General features: G+C 39.9%; 1 protein-coding gene across 1 annotated transcript; it reads left to right on the forward strand.

Moving 5' to 3' along the window:
* The first annotated feature begins 5,911 nt into the window (after positions 1-5,911).
* On the forward strand, positions 5,912-15,687 carry LOC113981436 (fructose-1,6-bisphosphatase 1). Its single transcript, XM_027708833.1, has 7 exons — positions 5,912-6,125; positions 8,531-8,693; positions 10,353-10,445; positions 11,470-11,613; positions 12,850-12,987; positions 14,187-14,306; positions 15,276-15,687. Exons 1-7 carry the CDS (start codon positions 5,956-5,958, stop codon positions 15,465-15,467), a joined length of 1,020 nt encoding a protein of 339 aa, XP_027564634.1. The 5' UTR covers positions 5,912-5,955; the 3' UTR covers positions 15,468-15,687.
* The last annotated feature ends 4,571 nt before the right edge of the window (positions 15,688-20,258 follow it).

Below are 20,258 nucleotides of genomic sequence, written 5' to 3' on the forward strand. Positions count from 1 at the left end.
AATGACCATATAAATAGTCACTCAGACTCATTTATTGGTGGTATTTTTCAGAGGCTTATACAAAAGGAGTCTTTTGTGAATATTACGTTGCATTTCTACATCATGCTATATATATATATATATATATATCTTGCTACCAGGAAAGTTCAGATCTTGTTCACACTGTCAATACACCTGGAAAATCAAACCACTCTTTCTTCTGTAACTTGTTGCCTAAAGATCAGGAGCAGAAAAAACTCCAAGCAAATTGAATATAGAGATAAGATAAGAGAGCAGGTCTTTAATGAAGGCCTTCTGGCCACAGGAGTACAGAAAAAGGTGTGCACCCCCATGTCCAGGGGTTCCAAAATATATAGTATTATCCATCCAATCCCAGAACTAACCACCCCTCAGATCCTCTCCCTCGCATGTCTCTTTGGAATCGAGTTGGGAGGTCCTAAGACCCCTTTCTTCCTTATCTTCCTCTTCCTCATGGCATGTACTGTCTTTGGAACTTCTCCAAGGTTCCAGGCTTGAAGGTTGCTTTGACTATGATGGTATTTTGTTGTTCAGGCCTGGGGTGCAAATGTTCTTAAACAGAATGAAGGCCTACCTTGAAAGGAGTCTTAACAAATGTAAAGAATTTAGAAAATGTGATATGACATGGGGGGATAGGGTTTGGTAAGTGTATAACTTAACAAAGTTACTAAAGTGTGACAGACTATGCAGCTATACTAAAAATCTATATTTACTACACAGCTACTTTAAAATCTACAAAAAAGCTAAAAATCGTAACAATTCAAAGGCATCAAACCTTATGGAAGAAGATACTTTTAATTGTGCTGATAAACATGATTATCTAGAAATTCTGAATTGGATCATGTACAGTTGAAATTACCATAGCTGAAAAATGCTGAGTTGGATCTTCACAGCTGTGCCTCTGTGGCACTGTCCATGTAACTCATCCTGAAGAAAAGCCTGGCCAGACTGTACTTGGAATTACAGCAATATAAATAGGTATTTGAGCCAGAAAATAAATCTGCAAGGGCATTAATGGAAGACCTGTCCTGGCAATCCAACCTATGATCAGGATTTGAGAATGGAGTTTGACTGTTTATACCAACCATTCTTCCTCCATCAATCTTGAATTTTGCAGGTTCTCAGTTTAAATGCAAAAAACAATGTTTCTTTTTTTTTATTTGGTTGTTACACTGACAAATTGTATCATGTAATCATGACATGTCACTCAGTGTTGACAGAGGTTATTTATTTCTGCAAAGCGAACTGTTAAAAATTTTAGCTACACCTTGCTTACCTTCTTAGCTTAGTATTGAGTGCACTGAAATCTTGCGTTTTGTTTCTGTTTGTTGTTTATTTGGTTTTTTTAATTTTTTGACACAACCTTGGAGTGATTACTTAAAAAACTTTTAACTTCTGCATTTTACAAGATGAGAAGTGGTAGCAAATGCAATATTGAGGTAGCATACTCTTTGCTCTGCTTGCCAGAATCTTGTGGATAAGTAGAAAATATAAAGATTTTAAAATTTCGGTTCAATATTTATATTTGTATTTCGGGGGCATGTAGACTTCTTTTCCGAGATCTACTGTTTGCACATAAAGTGCTTTGTCACCCTACAGAAAACTGCAAAGGTGCACTCCCAGAGCTGGTCTCGCAAAGGAATGCTGTCAGTGTTTCCACTCCCACAAGAGGGCACCAGGCGAACACAGCAGGGGAAAATCCCTTCATGTTAGTTAAATTCAACCTTGTAGTTTAATTCTACTTATTATTCAGTCAGAGTCATACAGCGCATAGTATCAAATAAAGCCCATTTTACATCTGCTACATGGAGAAATTATTTTTTAGCCAATTTGTACTCATAATTACCGAAGTTTAAACATCAGTTTATGGCATCTGGTATCTTTCACTCCTGTCCAGAGAGATGTGGAGTGATTTGCTATTATAGTCATTCTATCTCCTGTGTGTGCATACTGTCCCAGAAATTCACACAGATGAAAGGAAGCACTCTCTGAAGCAATGAAGACAAAATATTGATTGTTCATCTAGAAATCAGCCTGATAATTTCCCATGTGCAATTCCTCCTCATACAGGTATTGCAGCAGGCAGGATGCACTGTTCCAGCCCTAATCATCATAGCATTGCAAGATAGAGAGTATCTGGTGAAGTGACATGGCCTTGCAAATGATTTCAGTGTGACTTGCTGGATCTTACCCTCTTGTCTGCCCAGGCAGCACACAACTTATTTGCAGATGACACTAAGCTGGGGGGGAGTGTCGATCAGCCGGAAGGCAGGAGGGCTCTGCAGAGGGACCTGGATAGGTTGGAGTGTTGGGCCGATTCCAAAGGGATGAGGTTCAACAAGGCCAAGTGCCGGGTCCTGCACTTTGGCCACAACAACCCCCTGCAGCACTACAGGCTGGGGACAGAGTGTCTGGAGAGCAACCAGGCAGAAAGGGACCTGGGAGTTTGGATTGACAAGAAGCTGAACATGAGCCAGCAGTGTGCCCAGGTGGCCAGGAAGGCCAATGGCATCCTGGCCTGGATCAGGAACAGCGTGGCCAGCAGGTCCAAGGATGTGATTCTTCCCCTGTACTCAGCACTGGTGAGGCCACACCTGGAGTGCTGTGTCCAGTTCTGGGCCCCTCAGTTCAGGAAGGATATTGAGGTGCTGGAGCGGGTCCAGAGGAAGGCAACTAGGCTGGTAAAGGGACTCAAGCACAAGTTCTATGAGGAGAGGCTGAGAGAGCTGGGGTTGTTCAGCCTGGAGAAGAGGAGGCTCAGGGGAGACCTCATCACTCTCTACAACTACCTGAAAGGAGGTTGTAGCCAGGTGGGGGTTGGTCTCTTTTCCCAGGCAACTGTCAGCAAGACAAGAGGGCATGGTCTCAAGTTGTGTCAAGGGAGGTTTAGGTTAGATATTAGAAAGAATTTCTTTACAGAGAGGGTGATCAGACGTTGGAATGGGCTGCCCAGGGAAGTAGTGGATTCTCCATCCCTGGAGATTTTTAAAAAGAGACTGGATGTGGCACTTAGCGCCATGGTCTAGGAACTGCAGTGGTAGTGGATCAAGGGTTGGACTTGATGATCTCGGAGGTCCCTTCCAACCCAGCTGATTCTATGATTCTATGATTCTATAAACTTCTGCTGCTTTTGGGACCTTTGCACAAAGAAGATTCTTCTTCAGAAAAAGTGGTATCCAAAGCTGCCTTTCCCACATGGGCACTTTTACTTCAGGGGGGAAAAAAGACCTTTGTGAAGGAGTTCCACAGTCGTTGTCTTTTTGGTTGTCATTTAAACCTACAAGGTGCAACCTTCATAACAGAATACCTGGGCATTTCTCATCAACATTTGCCTTAGTTTCAAAGTAGTTACACATTTGGGATTTTATGTGCTGGGTGAAAAGTTTGTTCCAAAGGAGTTACATAGCTTTGGAAGCTTAGAGTTCTAAAACTGCTGTGAACCGTGTTGTCTGGTTGACGTCATCTGTGCGCAAATAAGACCGCGTTTTCTTCTGTATAGAATTCAGCTGTTTCAGCAATGTTTAGTCAACGAGCACTGACCTTCTCAAATCCACAAATTCATTTTCAATAAATGTTTAACCACTGTTTTCTAAAGGGACATGTAGAACCTACTTTTAATCTTACACTGATTTTATTGTTACCACACAGTGTGATTGCTGTAGGGCTGCACAGCTTGTCTACACTCTACCATCAGATATTAATTATTTAATGCAAAGTCATTCCACTACAGTGGAATTCCAGAAATTACCAATGTGTGCATATATTCTAAGGCGAGGGGTGTGGAAATGGGTTAATCTATAGTACAATCAGTTGCCTTGAGTACAGAAGATTAAGAACATGCTCTATATGCTAAAAATAATTATTCTGCTTCCACAGTAGAAAATGCCGATCTGGATGGATTTGTAAGAAACCAGAATCCTTTCGAAGGGTTTCTATTTCAGTTCACAGTTTACTTGTTTCTACCTGGCTTCCATGGTAGGAACGGAGGAGTAAAACTGTTGTCCTGCTCATCTCACAAACTCCAAACTTCTCAGCTGAGGTTTCATCTTAGAACTCAAGGAGACTATGCATAGCTCTGTGAGTAAAATTAAAGAAGTTATCCTCAGGCATGGGTATTAAAACTTTAGATTGTGTCCATTTCAAACTGACCTTGACTATTTGATACTGAAGTACAGCTCTTCCTACAGATTACTGATGTGTTCGTTAGAGTCTTCACATTTAAGATGAATTGTCCCTAATCAGAAATTCTGGAGTCTGTTACCTTGACTCATATATTCCCAGGCTGTTCTATCTACTTGCTTCTACCCAGTTTAAGTGCACTCATCCAAAACCTTATGGGATTTTTGCTATTAGTTGTTCTCAACTATTAAGACTGAAGTAGCTGCTGTAGATGGTTGTAAAACATTGTTTACCCTCAAAAAAGGAGCTAATTTCAATGTTTCGTAAATTTTCCAAAATCCACCTGCCGCTCCAAGAGCATTTTTATCCTGCTGGGCTGGTAATCACTTGCCAAAGACTGAAATATCCCATTCAGAATAGCATTACAACTACTCATACCTAATGTCTTTAGGACACTCTGTAATTCTGGGCATGGCTATATTAGGTCAAAGTTGTGTACAATTTAAGGAGAAGACATTTATGCATACCTTTGAAGTATGTAGACATGCAATGTGCCTTGGATGAAGATAGAATGTATGTATATGCAAAGAGGTGCACCTTTTAGAAGATTTTTGCCCTGTGTTTTACACAGCCTGGAAAGACTTCAGTCTGAGATTTCCATTTAGAATTTGAGACTCTGCTCATTCAATTCATGGATGGATTCTACTGAAAATAATCAAGATTTTTAGTTATTGATCTCCTCAGATAATGGAAATATAAAACAATAGCTAGTACAACAAATCTGCACTTTATAGAGTAAATCACCCATATTCAGATTTGTGTTTGTCAAGTTATTGTGTGAAAGGGTGAATCTAGGGTCAGGTGTTGGGTGAACTTGGTTTCCCACACTAGTGCTTGGATTTTTCTGATCAAATATTAGCAGCAAAACATATTACTTGATTTTGCTGCAAAACCAGCTAGTCTGGAATCAAAAGAGATTAAGGAGGGTCTAGATTCCCTTGCAGCAGTATTTGTATGAGGTGCATTAATTTCTGACTTTTGAAGTGGGACTCAACCTATATCTTTCTGTTGAACAGGCTTGGAGAATTTGTTATAAAAATCTCATTGAGTCCAGCTGCCAGTGGCTGTTTCCTTGCAGCTTTTTTACAGTGTGGGATATTTTGGAGCACATGGGATTAGCATGATCTCTGTACACAGAATAAGTTAATACTTGATGGAATCGGTTACTAAATGTGTGTTTTTCCTGTACTGATCAGTCAGGATAAGAACATTCCAGTGAGGCAGAAAATACTAAACCTTACTCTGTAGATTGCGTGCAGTTCACCATAACCCACATGCCGCATGCAGTTTTGCAATCAAGTGGTGAAAGAAGCGGACTTCTGAATTTTTGGGCATGCTTCCAAGAGCGTTAGCGTTGAACCGTGACCATTGCAAACATTAGGAGCTACCAGCACCCCTGTCTCGATTGACTTCATGCGCCGTTCACATAAAGGATGCCCAAAGCATCCTTCCCCCGTCTCTACCCCCACAATGTAAAAGAGTGAGACAAGACTTGGTTTAAAAAAGAAAAAAAAAAGGCATACTTGCGGGGATTGGGGTTTCCCCGCCGCGGATATTTTAGAGAACCGGAGGGATGATGAGATGGGCTCCCGTTTGTCGTTCTCACCCCCCGTCCCCGCCTTCCTGCAGCCCAGCGGTGTGAGGGGTGGTGGGGCCGGGGCCGCTCCCCGCCCATGGCCCCGCCCGTGTCCCCGCCCCGCCCCGCTGGGGCAAGTGGCGGCGGCGGCGGCCTCGTCCGCAGTGTCGCCCGCCGCCACCATGACGGACCGCTCCACCTTCGATACCAATGTCATCACCATGACCCGCTTCGTGATGGAGGAGGGCAGGCGGGCGAAAGGCACCGGGGAGTTCACGCAGCTCCTCAACTCCCTCTGCACGGCCATTAAAGCCATCTCCACCGCCGTCCGTAAAGCAGGCATTGCCAACCTGTGAGTCCCGGGATGCACCCCGCACCTTCCCGCATCCCCGCGGGTCCAGGAGTGCCTCCGAGGTGGCGGGGATGGGGATGGGGATGGGGATGACGGTTACCAGGAAGGTCTGTGAGTGAGGTTGCATTAGCCCACCCAGCTGTAACTCTATTAGCATCTTGGTTTCTTGATTTTCTCAAGTAACACATTTCCTATGACTTTTTAATAGTATTAGGCATGCAGTCTTTGAGCGATGTCTCCCAGTAATAAAACTTCATGCAAACCTTCAGTGCGTTTGGGTGCTTTGAACCGTAAGACCAAAGAAACAGACTGAAAGACAAAGCCTGTCAAAATATAGCTGAATTATTGCTCATTGCATATTGCTTAGTATCAAAGCACCATTTTATGCTTTGAGGTGTTTATCAAATTCAGTGTGGCTTTTTTCCTATTACATCATAGCAACTAGAGTTTCTCTGTGAAACTTTGGATGTCTAAGGCTTTTAGAAAGAGCACTGGTTAGGAATAGTAGTGTCTGTAGTCAGCCAGTCAGAGGGAAGTTGCTCTGGAGATGCATCATTAGGAAATTAGAACTCTCGAAATGTGAAATAACTGAAACTGATTGTAGGTAACTGATCCTCCTAAGTATTTTACTTATTGTTCGTATGCCTAGTTGTACGTTGATCAGGGCCTTAGACATGGGCTGCTTCAGCACTTACTGGAAACTGTAAAGACAAAATGATTTTGCCTCTACAAGCCACGCAGTGGAAAATATAAGAAAAAGGCAAAAATCCTCCACTTTATGCATGTTTGAACTATTTTTCTATTTTGACTTCAGATATCGTGTAACTGTGATAATTTTTAATTGTTATGTGCTAGCCCTTTCATGACTATTGGTAAAGACCAGGGTTTCCCATCTGTAACCTGATTTGTAAGTCTAAGGTCCCATTCCTTTTGTGTCCTACATGTGTGTCTCTTGACAGCTGCCCACAGGTTCAATACCTATGCAAATAGACTTGCTTTATGATATACAGTGGGTTTGACTCTCCAGCTGTGCTGAGGTGCCAGGCTTCAGACTCGTAAGCCTCCTTGAGCAGTACATCTCCCACTGTGGGACTGCATTTAATAACCAGGACATTGCTTTGCTGTCGGGGAATGTGAACAAATAGGGATCACTGGAATCCATTTCTTTGGATCCAGGCTCAACTATATGCTTAGTGCTGCCCAGCAGGGAAGGTGCAGAACAGCTGGGGAAGACGTACAGACCCTTCCCAGCTTCAGGCCCCGCAATGGACACTCTGCCTTCCCCACCCAGGAGTCCCCAACGGGCAAGATGTGAGAGCTGTAGCTGCTGCTGTGCCTCCACTCCTAAAGCACGGTGTTCAGAGTACATTTTTTTTTCTAAAAGCACTTTCACAATTGCAGGAAAATGTTCAAGCCACTGTAACAAAGAGAGAGAGAAAAAGACAGAATTTTTTTTTGTCTCACACATTAAACTGAAGAAATGCAATGCATTCCTAAAGTAATGTGTTCAGTGTTATTAAAAACACCTCTGAAATACCAGTGTTCAGTGTAATCAATGAACCACAACTGAAGGGCATAAGAGTCATCTGAATGTATGCCAGCTATTGTTTTTCTCTTCTAAGAACTAAACTTCCCCTTTCTTGGTTTTGCGTGCTTTCAAGATCACCTGTCATATGGTCTTTGGTACTTCCAGATGCCAGATGGTTTGATTCTGGTTAGCTCATAGTGGTTTTTTCGTGTTTCTTATTTGTATTTTTCTGTTCTTTTCCCAAGCAAATGTTTACTACTTAAAATCAAAACTGAAAACAATGAACCATAAAAAAGCTGATTTATCTGTGAGCAAAGTTTTTCTTCTGCAATTTGCACATTATTGCTAATCAGGAGTCTGTATGTATATTACATATAGAAGTTATAGCATAACTTGTGTCGTAAGATTCACACATATATTCATATATATATAATATATTATATATGAATATATATATTTTATATATATAATACTTTTAAGTATAAGTTTTCTAATGAAGTCTTAGGAGCCTAGGATTCAGGGACAGTATTTAAGTCTTGAAGTTAAGAGGTCATTAAGAAGCACAATTGTAATTCAGCCTTCACAGCCTGCTCCAGTTGTGTTTGCCTGTAGTTTACCAACTACTGAAAGGTGATTCTTGTTTTGTATTCCTTGCATTCAGCAACTTCTAGATTTGCCACCACAGATAAAGTTAACAGGTCTTAGCAAGAGTTCACTGGGCAGTAAATAAAAACCAGGCTTAGAGGGCTGAGGTATCATCCAAAAGTGCTCTATGTTTTACAAGAGGTTTTACAAATATATGTTTGCCAGAAACAGCACACTTTGGAAGACACAGTGCTCCGTTCTCATGAAATGCTCTCTCTTGCCATTGCTCTAGCTATGGAATTGCTGGGTCTACTAATGTGACAGGAGATCAAGTAAAAAAGTTGGATATTCTTTCCAATGACCTGGTGATTAACATGCTCAAGTCATCCTTCAGTACATGTGTTATTGTGTCAGAAGAAAACAAAGATGCTGTGATAGTGGAAACTGAAAAACAGGTTAGTAGCTTTAAAAGTTCTCCCTGCTTGATTTCAGATCAGCCTTTAAAGCTGTGTTGCTTCAGATCTGAGAAACTAAAACCAGCTAAAAGTTTCAGAAAACAGGTACTTTCCTATATTGGCAAATGAAGGTGGAGCGGGTAGGTGGAGAGAGTGTCAGTCAACATCTGTCCTTTCTATCACTTCTGCTCTCCAGACTGATATTTGTTGTTTTTATTTGTTTTCTCTGTTGTTCCTCCCCACCTTCCTTTTTTCCCACCTTTTACTTATTGTGGAACAAACGTTTCTTTATACCCCATCTGATCTCTGGAACTATACTCTGAGTCAGTCAAGCCCTGTTGTAAAGTCACTTTGTCAGTAGGACACTGAGGAGCTGTTCTATGCAGGACAAATCTCAAGGTCTTTAATTCATGCAAATTCTCCTTGAAGCCCCTGAAAGACTTAGAAACAATGAAACAAAAGTAATTTTTACATATTTATTATTTATGTTGACAAGTCTGCATGCATTACTTGAGGGGTAGTTCCTTTTTCCTATCTAATATTTTGATGTGACCACATAAAAATTTGAGTAAAAAATTAGTAAAAATAAATGATTAAAACATAATTTGAAAAGCAGTTCTTTCTTTCTCTCCCTGTTGAGAAATCTTCAAAGTTGATTTTATAGGCATTGGATGAACGCAGATTGCCTTAGATCTGAACAAATATTATCAACGATTGTCAAAGATCGCTGAGGGAGGCTCAGTATTAATGTTTTTCTAAACTAAATATGAGCTAATATGGTCTTTTTATCAATTCCTATCCAGAATTCCTACTTGCAGAGTAAAGCATTGCTGGACTTAAATAAATTTCTGGCATGCAGGATGAATTCAAATGAAAAGTGAATAAACACTCTTGTTATACATTATTATTAACACGACTGTGAATAAAATAAGGGGGGAACAAGATACTTAAAAGGTACAGTTAATTCAACTTTTTCCCCTGTACTGGCAATTTCCTATACCTACAGGAATCCTTAATCCAACAATAGGCAGGGACCATTTATTTTGAGTCCCCAAAACCCAGAGCAAGACCAGCCTGACTAAGGTCATTTCTGACCACATGTCCTTCAGGGCACAGATAAAGTGAAATGTATAGTTTAGGCATGTCACCTATTAAAGGCCTTTTTAACATCTCTGATTTTTAGCTCTATTTGAAAAAGGCTGATCTTCATTTGTCTTTTTCCTTATGGTTCAGAAAGCCGTGTTGTTACAGAAAAGCAAGTGCAGCTTAGCTTAGATGACAGATATTACAGGATGTCTATTAAAATGGATTGGCTTTAATTGCATAGATGAAGCTAAACTAATAATTTAAAAGTATTCCTATTTTTTTATTTCGTATTAAAAATTGTGTAGGAAAACTTCACCTGTCCTTTGTCATCATCTGCTAGGTACTTTAAAAATTTCTCAGCCTCTGCTTTGTTACAAATCACAGTTATAATCAAGAATGAAATCGGAGCCAAAGAATTCCTAACAGTTGAATTCAGTTCCTTTATAATCTATAAAAGCATTTTAGCTTATAGTGCTATGTAAGTCTTTGAGAATATTTATCTCATGGAATGTTTTTATTTGGGGAAAGTGGGTAGGTAATGTCACTAATATAGTTCACTCTTGTATTTTCTAGGGTAAATACATAGTCTGCATAGATCCTCTAGATGGTTCTTCAAACATTGACTGTCTTGTTTCCATTGGGACCATCTTTGCAATCTATAGAAAGGTAAAATGCTTTTATGAAAGATAGGAAAAACTGTTATTGTGCATCTTTTGATGAAATATAATTGTGTGGGAAGACTTAATAAAATCTAACTAGACTTGTTTGTAAAAGAGACTTTCAGGGCCAGCTTTAAGTTAAATCTACTATTTCACAGACATTTGTATAAAACATTTGTGAAGGATTTGCATTAGTCTCTTACAAGATGAAATACCTATGTGTACATAGAAGCCTAGCTGATATTTAATTAGCCAGCTAAAGCAATTACCCCTTGCAAACAGCTTAGGTTTTATGAGTATTTGTCTTGAGACAAAATACCATGTAATTGTCATCCACTTGGGGAATGTGCTTTCAGGTTTTCTTGTTCTCTGTACTAGTAGTCCTGTTAGCCTGAGGAGAGGCTTCAAACACAGACCAGAGCTGAAACATGTCATGTGCATTTGAAGTGTCTAATTCAGTCTGAAAGGCAGAACTTTGTCTGGAGGAGCTTGAAATACCAGACTTAACAGGTCACAACATGGGGTAAAAATTAAGTTAGATAAAACACACCCAACTGTCCATTTCAATTATCTTTTGTACATTGTCATATATCCCAAAGTAGTTATTTTTCAACTTCATTTTTGTATGAAGCAAAAGAAAACAAAGAAATCCCAAGTACTTTTGGTCTACTTTGAACTCAGTGAGTCATGTTCCATTTCTTGCTTTTCAACTGTGCCTCAGAGTTTTCCTCTGAGCTGTGTTCATAATCACCTACAAGGAGGTACACAGCTCTTTATTATCTCCTTAATCCTTTCCTGCTTCCTGCATTCCAGCTAGGCTTATACAAGAGCATTTCTCTATCAATGTGTTTGTATCCTCAATATGATTTGTATTAGTGCATCCAATAGGAATCTCAGTTGTGGCTCATGGAAGCATCTGTGCTACCTCATGTATAGATGTGGAGTACAAGACTGGTCCCTGTCACAGGTAGTCTAGTTATGTACCAGCAATAGAAATGAAGTAAAATTGACTATGCTCCTTCTTATTCTAGGCCTCCCCTGATGAACCTTCTGGGAAAGATGCTTTACAACCTGGGCGTAATCTTGTGGCAGCTGGTTATGCTCTCTATGGGAGTGCCACAATGCTGGTACTGGCCACTTCTGCTGGAGGTGTCAACTGCTTCATGCTGGATCCGGTGAGAATGTCATCTGTTTCTTTGTTTCTGTATTAGGGGTAACAAGGTACTGTCTATAAGAAGTTTTTGTCCCTAACAAAATCAAACAAAGGAGCAATTTTCAGGCTAACATGAAGCAATGAAGTATAAGTGTGCTTGTGCTTGTGCTTATACTTGTACTTATAACCCATCAACAATAATGTCAAGAGACTTGCATTGTGCCGGCCCACTGCAGCACTGCTATGTGTGACTCAACAACAGGAAGACAGCTGAGCCAGCGGGGCAAATACACAGCATGTATAATCATGTGATACTGAAAATGAGCTGGTTTCTGCAGTGCGGAATGCCCTTTGAGTCTTATTTGTCTCTTCCTTAATGCTAGGACCTTAGTAAACCAGAGGAGCAGAAATATTTAACCTTTTCCTGTGTTTTCAGATCCCACCATGATGTGTAAAAGAGTAAGTGATGTGTGTAGTTTGACATTCTAGCATGCGTTTACTATATGAATTTTAAAATAAAAGTCAGGCTTATCACAGCAGAAAGTAGTTTGCTTTAATGACCTTTTTTTTTGTAATCAGTCAGGCTGTGCCACCTGCTGGTCTTGAATTTTTATAACCTACAGAGGTCAAGCTGCAGGAAATATAACTTTGTGCTCTCTGTTTAGTAGCAGCTTAAGTAGATGCATATATTTGTGTCTATATTCAGGTAACAGATTTAACTTTGAGCATGCATGCATGTTATTTTGTTTATTCTTAGCACTGACTTGGAAATTTACTACAGAGAAAAGTAAACAGACCAGCCCTTGGTCATGGAGATTGGCTTTCTTGACCACAGGCTTCCAAGCTAAAATGAACTGGAATTTTTTGATATCTACAGCTATTTGAAGATGCTTATGCATTGGTTCAACAAGCACTTTCAGTTTCCAAACTCCTCAGAACTGTACATTTATTATAAGTCTAACAAATGAGTGGACAGCTAAACAAATTTACGGACAGCAACATTTTTTTGGCATAGAAAAGGAATAGATAGCTTAGAATGGTAGAATGAAGAAGCTTGCATGAGCCCAGGATTCATGCTCTGTCTGTGTTTTATGCATGTGGATTGCAAAGACCACGTTTTTGTAGGTACCAAATTATTTTTAAAAATTGGCAGTGGTAGTAGATTTTTATTAAGTTCTGTGTATTATTGGGGTTTGCCTTGATTTGTAAATAAATGAGCAATTAATGGTAACAAATAGTTTTTCTTTCTTATCATTAGGCAATTGGAGAATTCATTTTGGTGGAAAGGGATGTGAAAATAAAAAAGAAGGGAAATATCTACAGTCTCAATGAAGGCTATGCTAAATATTTTGATCCTGCAGTCACAGAGTATCTCAAAAAGAAAAAATTCCCTGAGGTAAAATATACTGTTTCAGTGAAATTTTTTGCTGACAAGCAACTCTCATGAGTTCCAACTTTATGATCAATCACACTCTCATGCACTGTTCAGAGCTTGTTTTCCTTTGCTATTTGTTTATAATGTAACCTGATGTAGGACTGATGATGACACGAGTAGTTGATGTGGCCAGATATTTCACTATTTTTTAGTTCTGCTCTGCACCTTTTTTACATCTTTTTTCCCTTTCTTTCTTTTTTCTTTTTTTTTTAATCTTCCTTCCTGGAGGGGGCCTGAGTAATGGTACTGGAGGCAAAACTGGGCATTTGGTAATCAAGTAGAGAGGAAGGCTCATCTGGTGATGAAGAAAGTTTATTGACATATGTTAGATTGCTGCTTCCTCACAGCAACATCCAAGTGGATGAAGAACCGAGTGGAGTTGGCAGTGGGTCGTTGCTTAGTAGTAACACAAGCTGGGTCCTAAGGGTGCCTCTCATTTGGAAATGTAGTGTAGTTTCAAGGCCTGCTTTGTGGTTGTGCAGCTTCCTGGTGTCAGGAGGCCCAAAGCTCCAAGGAGTGCCCTTAAAAGCATGTCTGCTCTCATGCCTTACATATGTCATCATTGGAGTTATTACATTGACACTTCCTATTGTTAAGTGGTAGTATCCCTTCCTGACTCCCTGATCTTGCTTTGGAAAAAGACTGGTATTTTCATCTAATATCTTTCCAGGCTTAAGATGTTGTTTATTTAGAAATTAAATTACTCTCTGGAGTATAATACCAGTAGTCAACTATTAACTTTTTCTTAATAAAAAGTTGTAGAAGCTGGCAAAAATGGTTGGAAGAAGTAGGAATGTTCACATCTTTTGCTCTTTGATATTTTTTCTGCTATAAAAGACAAAACCCCAACATCAATTCCTAGCACTTGATTTTTTTTGCTACTGTAAATGCAGTGTTTTCCAAGGGTTAGAGCTGATGGAGAGCTGAGATGCATTTTCTGTTGTTGTCATTACTGCTCATCTATGCTGAATTCTTCTGTCAGTCCTTTTTCTTGGATTTTCTTAGTTAGAAAGTGAAGAGGATACTGACATACTCTCCGAAAATACTTTGAATGTTGTCAATCAAACACAGTATGGAGACATTAGATGTTAGGACTGCTAAAGGGGAGAGGTTAACTTGGTGTGCTCAAAAGTTACTTTTCTTTGAATGTCTTTCTGTAGGATGGCAGTTCACCATATGGTGGGAGGTACATAGGATCTATGGTGGCTGATGTGCATCGCACACTGGTGTATGGAGGAATCTTTCTGTATCCTGCTAACTCCAAAAGTCCCAAAGGAAAGGTAAACCTGAATAAACCCAGTTACATTATGTAGACATTTCACTATCAATATTTTTATTGCAGAACCTGTGTTTTGTAACTGGTAGCTTGCATTTCTTGTGTGTGGATATGACCACCCTTTGCATGCTGTCACTTGTCAGACACGTATTTTAAGGCCACTGCTAACCTGTTTCAACTGCACTGACTTTTCTTTGTCTGCAAACATATCTGGATTATGGAATATACCAGGAGATGCGCTGTTCAAACAGGCTTCTCTGTACCATCTCAGCTGAAAATGTGCTGGCCCCAATCAACCAGAACATTACAAAGCAAACAATCCATATAACCCTGAGATTCCTATTACAAGATAGTTTGTAAGAAACCTAAGTGTAGTTGGCCCATTAGGAGAAGCTCTGCCAAAGAGAAAACTGTCTGCATCTTGTAGTTGGTAAGAGGGCCTCATCTGGAGGAACTGTGCCTGGCTTCCTCTGCAGCAGGTCAGTCTGATGGTCAGTCAGGGAAAATCACATGCTGACAGGCTGACAGGGGCACTGTTTATTCAGCAAAGACCTTTCATCTGTTTTGTAATTGTCCGTAAATTATTGCTTCAGGTTGCAGATAATATGCAGTTATTCATTAGAGAAACCTAGTGGCACACTCAGGGCTGGTGTTTTCCTTTCTTTTCACACGGTCCTATGTGGTCTGCTGCCTTACTAATGGCTATGTTGAACTTGCAAGATTTATCTCTCTGTAAATAGCATAGTGCAAACATGAGCTATGAAGAAAGAACTCAAATTGGGCAAATCCAGCATTCGCTGTGTTTTGTTTAAAAGAAAAATCCACGCAGTTTCATTCTTGAGTCAAAGTTTATGTGAAATAAAGAATGCTTGTAACATTGATTGGTTTAAAATCAAATGCTAAATATATTTGCATTTCATGATTTTCAACGTTGTCTGGGTTGACTACTGCCAATTTGACTTTTGTCTTCTAGCTGAGACTGCTCTACGAATGCAATCCTATGGCTTTTGTTATTGAGAAGGCTGGAGGAATAGCAACAACTGGACACCAAGCAATATTAGATATAGTGCCTGAGGATATCCACCAAAGAGTGCCTGTTGTCTTGGGATCTCCTGATGATGTAAAGGAGTACCTTGAAATAGTCAAGAAGCATTCAGCTAAGTAAAGAAAGCTTGCTGGAGTCACTATGCAGAGGGGAAGAAATGTCTTACAGCTGAACCAAAGTACACACTGCAGCACTGTGAAATTGAACTGTCTGACCTCTATAGCAAAAAAGCAAATAAGCCATATTTTCATAAGATTTTTTTAAAGTGAAATCTTGTTTAATTGCATTATGCAATGGAAGGCATTGGAAGATTGCATTAAATGAAGCATTAAAGGTTAAAGCAATGGAAAAATATGTTTTCTTTTTCATTTGTCACTTGTGATTACATGAGAGCCACTGTGTTGCAAGGAAATACTGTGTTGCATTCAATAACTAGGGGGAAAAGACTCCACTTTCTCAGGCAAGTTACAGACTATCACCAGTGTATCTGACTCTGTCCTCTTGAGACTGTCCTCTTCTAAAAATCTTGTGAGGAATACTCAGCAGTCTCTTACAGTGGGTGACCTTTTCTGGACTGATGTCTAGGTCCCAGAAGTTACTCAGTGTACTTTAGTCTTGGTTTGCTCTGACCAGGAATTAAGATTTGTGAAACATGTGCATTAGTGTATGTTAATTCTGACACATACTATTAATATTGACAGTTGTCACTCTATCAGATACACAAGGATGGAAAATGACATGTTGGGGTGTGTGTGGGGGGTTAATTGGATAAGGACTATGTGTAGACAGTTTGTACATAGACAGAGTCTGCTGTGGTGAGCTGGCTAATCTTTGCCAGAAATTAACCTGCTTACTTGATGAACACATGAACCCGTGTGTTGCTAGCAACCCCCACCAGCTGTTCTTTGTATTATTTTGGGATTGTGGATTACCATGGAAAAGGATTCTGCTGTGCAAGCAGCAGGAAGGTTCGAAATCACCACAAAGTGTACTGACATTTAATACACTGATTCAGAGCATGCTGCTGGGAACAGAACTCTAGTGCTTGGAAGCCAGATGCCTGTCCACCTGTCTGGATACAGTTTATGGCTGTGACTCACAAGCTCTTTGAATTAATTGAAATCTGCAAATCTTTGTTATTTCTCACTGCCCACTTACCTTCACCAAACTCAAACTAAGGGACATGTGGAGGTTTCTGTGGGTAGACTGGCAGCAAACACTGACTCAATCCATGGTCTGGGAGGCCTTGTCTATGCATGCCATGAGCTGTAAACCTGCCTGCTTGAGGATCTTGCATGCATCAGTGCAGATAGCCTGACTGGGCGTGGTTCTTCTTGTAAAACAAGAAGAGAGTGTGGGGGAACCTGCAGTCTATGGTGCCAAAGGCATGCTCTGTGAGAGCTCACACAGAAAAAACCTGGGACCCTTGTTCTGGCAGGTCACTTGAGGCATTTGGAAGCATACTGTCAAACCTTAGATAGTTGAATAAATGCATCTCCAAATTGACAAGGGGCAGGATGTTTCTGACAGGGATTGAATGGCCTAGTTTCTGCAGAAAATGTTTCTGATGAGGTTTTTTTTTTGTGAAGACAGAGCTTTCAGGGATCTGAGCCCTTAAAGGACTGTGACAGTGCTGGCCATAGTCTGTTTGGGCTACAGTGCCTCAATAGTCTTAGCATGACTTCACAGGCAGTATCCGCAGCAGCCATTTTTGTCTAATTACAGTAATTCCTTGTCTGTATTCTGCCCTCAAGCTTGACAAGAATCCCTGGACTGCATATATTTATTTTTAATACACTGTACTGGCAGGAGGTAAAGGTTATAGGAGGAAAGTTAGTACTGCCCATGTTTGCTAGGTCAGTTCCCAGTGTTTTGGTTTTGCCTTCAGGCTGACTCTTTATAGTTAGCATTTTTCACATTATGAGATGGGTTTTTCTTCCAGTGTAAGCCCACATGTAATATGTAAACCCACATTTGAACAATATCCCTGGCCACCAGTGGGGAGAACTATTCAGTAATCTCCTTCCATATCCCCCCTCCTAGAGCTCTCCCTGACCATCAATGCAGGGCAGGAGGGTCAGTTTGCCACCGTGTCTGCTGCCAGCCCCTATGGCAGTACTTCCTACTACCCTGCTCAGAGGCTGCACTGTGGCCTTTGGTGAAAGGTCAATGGCTCCAATTTCAGCTGGCACCATCCAAGTGACTAACATTTCATATCTGTTAGAAAAGGTGTCACCTTTAAGACACAGGACTGGCCTATACACAAGTGGAAGTGTGAATCATCCCCAAGAGCTTTTGTGTAATATTTATATTAGAGGGCAAATCTCCCACAGATCTGTCAAATTGAGGTTTTTATTTTTTTAACCTTTCTATGCTGTTCCAATCCATTGCACTGAGGGGTTCTCAGGCTTATAGGGACTCATCACACATTTTTGAAACAATATGATTTCTCCCCTCTCCCCAAAATGGTAATTATTTATATAGCTTAATCATTGAGTATAATTGTTCAGGTTTTTATCATTCAATGGGATCACAGTATTTATCAAAACAGGGTGAAGTTTTCATGCAATCCAATCATGTGCTTTTATCCATGTTTTATTCGTTCATTTATGTTTGTACACTGTTGACTGCAATATTTAAGGAAAGCTTGGTTGTAGAGTCTGTGTCCTTTACATATTAGTGTAAGTAGGTTAATTTCATACTGAAGGAGTGTTATTTGAGAACAGCTCAAAGCATTGTCCTTTATACATACTAAAAAAATCCAGTGCCTGCAAAAAACATTTGGGGAATTTTCAGTAAAAAAAAAAAAAAGGCAAATAGTAGACTGACTAGCTCTGAGAAAAACACCCTTTGAACCACTAACTCTAAAACAAACCTTCTGTTAGAAGATAATCTGAACTTTGTCTTTTTGACTGATGTAAAAGATCACTTGGAATCAACAGAAGATCTACATGTGATGTTTTGATAAATGTTAGAAGCCATAGGCCAACATCCCCCCCCATTTCTTATTTACTAATTTGTTTTGGTATGCTTATGATATTCTAGCTACACAGAAGAGAGATTTTGCATTAAAAGCATTTTAGTACTCATTAGGAGTACTGGTCAGGCTGACAGCTGCCATGATAATAAAATTAATGTGCAGAATGTAATAGTTTTAAGTTAGGGAGCAGATCTCTTTGCATGTATAATGTGAATCCTGTCTCTTTCTTTTATTAATCGCACCATGTGCTATCCCAGACCTCCCTAAATACAGGTTTTTTTGTAAAATCTGTTCAAAGAAAGTCTCCTAACAAGGCAAAATTGCTCTGGAATATTTGTCCTGTGATGTGGATGGAGTCATATACTATTAACTAGATCACAGCGATAGAAAAGAGAAATCTTCAAGATTGCTTTCTTCTTCCACCATTACCTTAGAGATGTAGTGCAAAACCTGCCTACTGCTCCACCTGAGCAGCTCTGCTCACCAGTCCTTCCTCCATCTTAAAACAAGATTGAAAAAAGCATCCCCAAAGCTAAGCATACAGGAAGCAGCACTGAACTATATCTTTCTCCTTGTGGCTAGTGTTCAGTGCTGTCAGTCTCTAAAACCTTTATTTGAGGCTGATTTTAAAGTAGAAAACCTTAGCATTCAAATCCCTTTGAAACTTTACTAGTAATGTATTGTTAATAGGTGAACAGACACTTTTAGGAAAATCCAAAGAAGTACTAAAGATTAAAAAAGGAATGCAAAAGGAAGTCAAAAAACTCTTTGCCTTCACCTGCAGTTCCTATTGACAAAAAACCCCTTAGTTATATGTTTTGTTATTGAATTTTGTTTCTGCTTTTTTTCCTGCATGATTTTAGTGCAGTAATTTGAGTTAAAGTAATGATAACAAGGAAACTCAAACTTTTCATCTGGAATTCCAGAATTTCTTGGTTTGCCTGACGGCTTTCCAGATCTTCTGCTAAAAAATAAGAGTGCCGGTAGTAGGTAAAATGAAGGCCACAGCATATAGTTGTTCTTACTGCCTTATCTGAATAGGAAGACAGTGCTGTCATTAAATCCCATAATTCCAGTGTTCCAGATAGCATGTATCTAGTTCACTGACATTTCTGTCTAACTTCACATTACCTTCATGTGCTCCAAGTATATTGCTTGTGAGGAGTTACTGACAGCATAATTGCAAATTTGAACATACCTATGTTTACATGGTGCACTACAATATGAAAGCCGACATAAAATTTCATTTTGTGAGTTATGACACTGACATGTTTTTATCAGAGAAGCCTAATTTGTAAATTATTGATGACATAATTACTTTGTAACTAGTCGAGCCACAGCTCACCAATAATTCTTGTTCTTTCAAACTCTATAATATAATTACAAGCAGACCAGACTAGGAATGAAATCATTAAAAAGGGATTGCAGCAGACCAACTAGAAATGTAAAACATCTTTAATAAATGCGCGTCTAGATGCATCCTGAACTTCCCATTGATTCCTCTGGGATATGCAATACCCCTTCAAACCCTTCCCCTTTTTGTTAGCAGCCAAAAAAGAGAGTGAAGAAGCAGGGATTGTGGGAAGGGAGCTTCACTGCCCTCATTCCTGGTGCCTTGCAAATTGTGCACATTGCCTTGGTTGTGCTGACCCTATTGCTGAGCAGCAAAGCCATTTCCAGCTAAGCAGCCAGCAAGAGTTTTGCATTATAATCAGTCTAACATACAATGAGAATATGCAACTGAATCTGCACATAGCTACTTTCAGTGTGTGGGGAGACCATGCAAGCAGTGGCTGCTCAGCTGTAGTCCCATCTCAGGCTCCTTTTCTGCATCTCAGTGGAGCTGTGGAGCCAGCCTGGGGTACTGTTATTCTGAGCACTCAATCACATGGTCTCAGAAACATCTTAATAAATTCTGACCAGCAATGCAG

The sequence above is a fragment of the Neopelma chrysocephalum genome, unplaced genomic scaffold (genome assembly GCF_003984885.1).
Source record: "Neopelma chrysocephalum unplaced genomic scaffold, ASM398488v2 Primary Assembly neopelma1_96545, whole genome shotgun sequence".
Classification (NCBI taxonomy): Eukaryota; Metazoa; Chordata; class Aves; order Passeriformes; family Pipridae; genus Neopelma; species Neopelma chrysocephalum.

Coding starts and splice junctions, on each gene's coding strand:
- LOC113981436 (XM_027708833.1), top strand. CDS start 5,956: ATGACGGACCGCTCCACCTTCGATACCAATGTCATCACCATGACCCGC. Junction 6,126..8,530: donor AAAGCAGGCATTGCCAACCT/GTGAGTCCCGGG, acceptor CCATTGCTCTAG/CTATGGAATTGCTGGGTCTA. Junction 14,307..15,275: donor CCAAAAGTCCCAAAGGAAAG/GTAAACCTGAAT, acceptor TTTGTCTTCTAG/CTGAGACTGCTCTACGAATG.